Raw genomic sequence first — 6,000 nt, forward strand, 5'->3', positions numbered from 1 at the left:
CACGTCCGAGAGAATTTCTCAACAGAGAAAAACAAAAATAAAACTTAAAATTAGGAAGAAAAAAACAGTTTTTAAAATAAAAATCTGAATGATGAAAAATCAGAAATCTGAATGAGAAAAATCACATCTAAACTCTTGGGAAAAAAACAAATAAATACAACTTGCATTATGAACAACTTTAAAATAAAACAGTTTATTTAAAAACACTGTTTTTATGGCACCTGGTAATTCGGAAAAAATAGAAAAAATGAAGTATTTTTAACTTACGAACGGTTGATCAGATCTTAATGAAATTTGATATTTAGAAGGATATCGTGTCTCAAAGCTCTTATTTTAAATCCTGACTGGATCTGGTGATATTGGGGGTATTTTGGTTGGGGGAATTAAAATCTTGGAAAACGCTTAGAGTGGAGGGATTGGGATGAAACTTGGTGAGAAAAATAATCAGAAGTCTTAGATACGTGATTGACATAATCGGAACGGACCCGCTCTATTTGGGGGAACTGGGGGGGGGGTTAATTCTGAAAGTTAGAAAAATGACGTATTTATAACTTACGGGTGGGTGATCGGATCTTCATGAAACTTCATATTTAGAAGGACCTCGTAACTCAGATTTCTTATTTTAAATCTCAACTGGATCCAGTGTCATTAGGGGGAGACCGGAAATCTTAGAAAATACTTAAAGCGGAGAGATCAGGATGAAACTGTGTGGGAAGAATAAAAACAAGTCTAAGATACGTGACTGACATAACCGGACCGGATCCGCTCTCTTTGGTGGAGTTGGAGGTGGGGGTAATTCGGAAAAATGAGGTATTTGTAGCTTATAAACGGGTGATCAGATCTTAATGAAATTTGATATTTAGAAGGATCTTGTGCTTTAGAGCTCTTATTTGAAATTCCGGCAATTAAATTATTTTAAATTAAATTATGTCTCAGATGCTTCATTTTCGACTAAAATTGGATCTGGGGACATAGGGGATTGGAGGGGGGAAAGAGAAATCTTGGAAAGCGCTAAGAGTGGAGAGATCAGGATGAAACTTGATGGGAAGGATAAGCACAAGTTTTAAATACGTGATTGACATAATTGGAACGGATCCGTTCTCTTTGGAGGAGCAGGGGGGTGTTAATTTAGAAAAATTAGAAAAATTGAGGTATTCTTAACTTTAGAACGGGTGACCGAATCTTAATGAAATTTGATATTTAGAAGGAATTCATGTCTCAGAGCTCTTGTTTCAAATCCCGACCAGATCTGTTGACATTGGGAGGAGTTGGAGGGGGAAATCGAAAATCTTGGAAAACGCTTGGAGTGGAGGAATCGGGATGAAGCTTGGTGAATAGAATAAGCAAATGTCGTAGGTACGTGATTGACGTAACCGTACTGTATTTGCTCTCTTGCAGTCAGGGAGCTGCCCAAATTGACTTTATAAAGTCATTTTCCCTGATTCATCTGAGGGGCTAAAGGGATAGGAAAAATTAGAAAAAAATGAGGTATTTATAACCTACGCGTGGGTGATCAGATCTTAATGAATTTTTATATTTAGAAGGACATCGTGACTCAGAGCTCTTATTTTAAATCCCGACCGGCATTAAGCCTCGGATTTTCCTTTTAAATCAATCTATTGATTCTTAGAATTTTGTTACCGCTCATACCATATGAACTTTTGGCTCTTGGGATCTCGTCACAAGTGCCATATGAGCTCTTAGCTCTTGTTTGTTTTGTTTTTTTCCTTATTTAAAGTTTTATTTTTGTTTTTCTCTGTTGAGAATGGCTCCCGGTGATGGAGCCAAAATATTCGATTTTTTTTATTTATTAATCAATGTGTTGTCTGTTTTCAACTTTTGTCGCTGCTTTGTTTAAGTTAAAACCCATTTCTCTTGCTTGATTTTTCGTAAATCAAAAAGTACTTTGGTCTAAGAAATAACCTTCGTCGGTACGATCATTTCATATTACAGCTTGGTGCACACAGAAAAAATTATCATTAGAATTTAATATCAGATTGGCCAACACGAACTATTTGTCCGAAATAATCGGTTGATTGTGTAACCTATGAAAGATGGAAACCATACCCTAAAATTGTCACCTCGCTTAAGGATAATCTCTTTAAATGTTGAAACGTACTTACTTTTAAATGGAAGAGATAAGAAGAATTTCGATATGCTTAAACAGTTTAATTATAAATGCTTCAATATTCTTTGTTGATACAGACAAAAACAAAAACCTGACCAACAAAAGGCCTGTAACGTAAGGGTATCACAAAAAAAACAACAATTGCTGAAAAAGCACAATTTATCATTGACAATAGAACAGAATTGAACCAGGAAAGAGTAGTGAGATGGCACTTGACCATGAAGATAATTAAAAACAATAATAGAACACTTTAGTAAGGCTGGTCATTGACTGATTCATCTCTAGGTCTAACTAACGAGTCATTTCATGAAAAGAGAATAAGGGTTCAGCAAATAAAGATAACTACCTGAAGTCAGTTTAGTACTTAGGACAATAGGAAACCTTAGAAGATGCTTCAAAATATAGCCAGGTAATACAATGTAATAATATCTATGGGGCTATTTTTCAGCTGCAATAGACATTAGTATTGAGAAAAACTTCCCTGGCAGTTTAATCGGAAGATATCATAATGAGGTTAGCAACTAGTTTTGGATTAAATTTGGATTTAAGCAGGGTTGTGTTCTATCCCCCTTTATATGGATCATTTTGATGGACTTTGTTTTAAGGAGCACAGGAAAGGCAATTGGAGACCACGGAATCAAATGGGGAGGAAAAACGCTACTGGACTTAGATTATGCTGATGATTTAAGCATATTAGATGAAAGTGTGAGCAAAATGAATGAATTTTTAGAGTTTTGCGAGTTCAGGGTGCTAGAATAGGCTTTAAAATTAATTTGAAGAAGACTAAGTAAGATGTGTAAGTAAGTATGTGTTTTTATTTAACAAATAGTTATTTTGCTGTTACCGTTGAAGTTATTTTCACAAAAAATCAAAAGGAAATAATGATAAAAACATACAGCAAAAGCAAATAATGGAATTTTATCATATGCTCATACATTTCTTAGATTGACACTTTTTTTAGCTGAATGGTGTCCCTTAAAATGTCTTAATCGCGTTGATCATCACGTGTTTGTGCTTTGCATCATATTCGTAAACAGAGTAATAAATAGATTGTTCTGCATCAGTAATGTCATATATTTGTAAATTATGTATTTCTTCTTTAGCAAGTATCTTCTGGAGTATTTGGTCTCGGATCAACACAGACCAAATGTATGAAAGTGTATAGTGTCAACCCGATTCCTGAACAACTCAAATCAAATCCTTTGAAGATTGGCAAATTGGTGTGGGTTAGCAGTAAAGCGGTGTTACTAATGCTAGCAGATGGTTCTGAAATAAGACTAACTCTTTAGAAGATTACTCCCGTGCATGTTCAATATACTTTTACGTCGTTTTTAAATCAAAAGGCATTAATTCCAATTATTGCAAGTTTTTAGCACTCATATGGTGTGGTCTCTCCTTATTGAAAATGAAACTGGACAGAAATAAAAAAAAAATTACTAATCTGTTTGATCAATCAGCCAGTACTTACAAATGTGGATTCTGAGAAGGGGCAGGTGGACTGGTGATAGGCTAGAATTTTGGTGCCAAAGCTTGCTAGGATCTTTACAAGCTTGCTTTCTGTCCCTTTAAAAAAAGACCAAGCAACTGGAACGTCGATTTGACGCCTTGTGTGCCAGCAATAGTATTGAGGAACCTTATTGTTTTTATCCTATTCTTTATCTAGGATTGATTTGTTATGAATTTTGTTTTCTTTTTCTTCTAATTTTTTCTCTGTTGATTTGACTAACTAGAAGTAAAATCGGTACAAAATTAAGCTGCACTCAAACGAATTGGGTCGTGGTTGACATATTCGTATAAATGTGAATAAACTAAACCGCACCTCAACCAGGGAAATGATGCCCTCCCCCAGGATCCACTACTGGTCTTTTTAGTTTTTCACCATAAAAATAAGTAATTTAGAGCTCTTGATAGTTTCCAATAGTTTTTGCCGAAAACGTTGGTGTTGGATCTCTGATACAAGGCTATTTCTTCTTTTTTTTTTCTTAATATTCAGAATAGCCTGTTCAGCTTTAATTTGATGGAAAATGAATTTCAGTTGTGACTTGTATTGCGGCTGCCATTTTTCAGAAGTTTTAAGCAGGAACCGCTCGTCACTTTTCGTTTGAATTTTCTTTTCCAGTGTAATTATTATCTTTCAACTTTTTTTTATAGATGTATTGTTCAGATGCCTCATTGCAAACATCGAATTGAGTTTCTTTTTTCAAGGCACAAGTGTATGCAGTTTTCTGGCCTTTTAGGTTTAATTCGCGTGAACTGAAGATCCTCTTTGATCAAAAAGAATTGTATTTCACATGGAGGGATAAGGCTTTAGGATTTTAGATATATCTGGGGTAGCAATGGCATCGATTGGGGAGGGGGAGATGCTCCCCTCCCCCAATAATTTGGAAAAAAATATTATACAGGCCATGTCTCTTGACTCTTCGGATGTAGACCCCTCTCCCCCCCCCAATAAAAATGCTGAAGCTACGCCCCTGTGGGTTAGGTAGGACTGTGTTGACAACATTGATAGGAATCACTTGCGTGCATTGCATTTGCTTTCAATTTCAAAGTATTGTTTTGCTTTGAGCTCTGATACAGCGATAATATTTTTTTTCTTTCTTTTTTTTTTTTTTAATACTCAAAATAGTCTGTTAAGTTATGATTTAACGCAAATTAACTTCAAATGTGAATCGGATGATGGCTGTCATTTTTCAGTAATTTGAAGCAGTAATGTCTGTCACACATTTTATATATATATTTGACTCTATACCCTTATGTTGTAGCGAGTTCCATCACCTCCTTTGAAATATTTTTACTCCTTTCTCTTTTCTATAAAAACGAAATTTATTTTACTATAATTATTACCTCTAAATTTTTATTTTCACCTTTATGCTACGAATATATCTTTTTTTCTTCTCCAAATTTTGTCGAAATGAAAAGAGACGACTGTTTTCCGTAGTAGCCTTTTCTAGATTTATTTCTAAACAGTTATGATTAATACGATTGAGCGACTATTTTGAAAATATGTTCTTAGGCTTCATTTTTTTTTAAAGCGTACTTTAAGCTATACGAATAGTGGGAAGATAAGTAAATTCTAGTGAGTTTTGTATTGTTAGAACGGCTTTTTTAGTTTTCCGTTGTAACTTTTATTCCGTTAGTAAATTCCTGTTTTGTTCTGATCTCTTTTAATTGTTCTATTGTATTAGACCGATATGCTTTAGAAACCTAGTTATTGTTTGGCGTTTACAAAATCTAAATTTTATTTTGTCTATTCGTCTTTGTGTTTTAATATGAATTATTATTAGAAACATAATCGTAGGATTTTATTTTTCATTTGTAAAACTTTAAAATATAGGTTTTTTGTCAACTTTTGCTGTTAAATAAACGGCTTTGTGTCATAACAAAATTCAATTTATGGTTGGACTTAGACAATTGAATATGAGAATACTCTTAAAAATGTATCTCTGCCACTCATTTCTCAAAACAATTTTTCACATAGGTCTGTGAAACTTCCTTTGAATGGGATTTTTTTCAGATTTCCTATACTGCCACTTAGGTACATTTATCCGGATAATAGGAACAATCAGCAAAATGAATTAAGTATATAATGGTAAGACGCGACTGTCGGGAATTCCACTTCTGGATCTGAAAATTCGCATAGAAGTGTTATTGAATGTCACAAATCTAATAGTTTGTTTTCCCAATCTCAATTGCTACTGACAATTGTGTGTTAGGTCACAGAAAAATAGATGATGACTAGTTTGTAATTTGGGGCGGGGCGGGCCCAACTGAATTGAATCTCAGGCCTGACCATGAATATGACCCTTATAAGAATATAAACTTTGGGTATGTGGGCAACAAGGGTTAAAAATGAAATGACTTAGAGTCGTGGG

General features: G+C 34.3%; 1 protein-coding gene across 4 annotated transcripts in view; it reads left to right on the forward strand.

Annotated features, from left to right (window-relative positions):
• Nucleotides 1-5,513, forward strand: part of LOC136032079 (WD repeat-containing protein 7-like) — a gene marked incomplete in the record, with an annotated part of 230,139 nt that extends 224,626 nt beyond the window's left edge. For all 4 annotated transcript variants that reach the window (XM_065712203.1, XM_065712206.1, XM_065712207.1 and 1 more), the window contains 1 exon segment: nucleotides 3,232-5,513. In XM_065712203.1, coding sequence (XP_065568275.1) covers nucleotides 3,232-3,417 — 186 coding nt within the window.
• Nucleotides 5,514-6,000: the final 487 nt, after the last annotated feature.

This window comes from Artemia franciscana, chromosome 10 (assembly GCF_032884065.1).
Source record: "Artemia franciscana chromosome 10, ASM3288406v1, whole genome shotgun sequence".
NCBI classification, from domain to species: Eukaryota; Metazoa; Arthropoda; class Branchiopoda; order Anostraca; family Artemiidae; genus Artemia; species Artemia franciscana.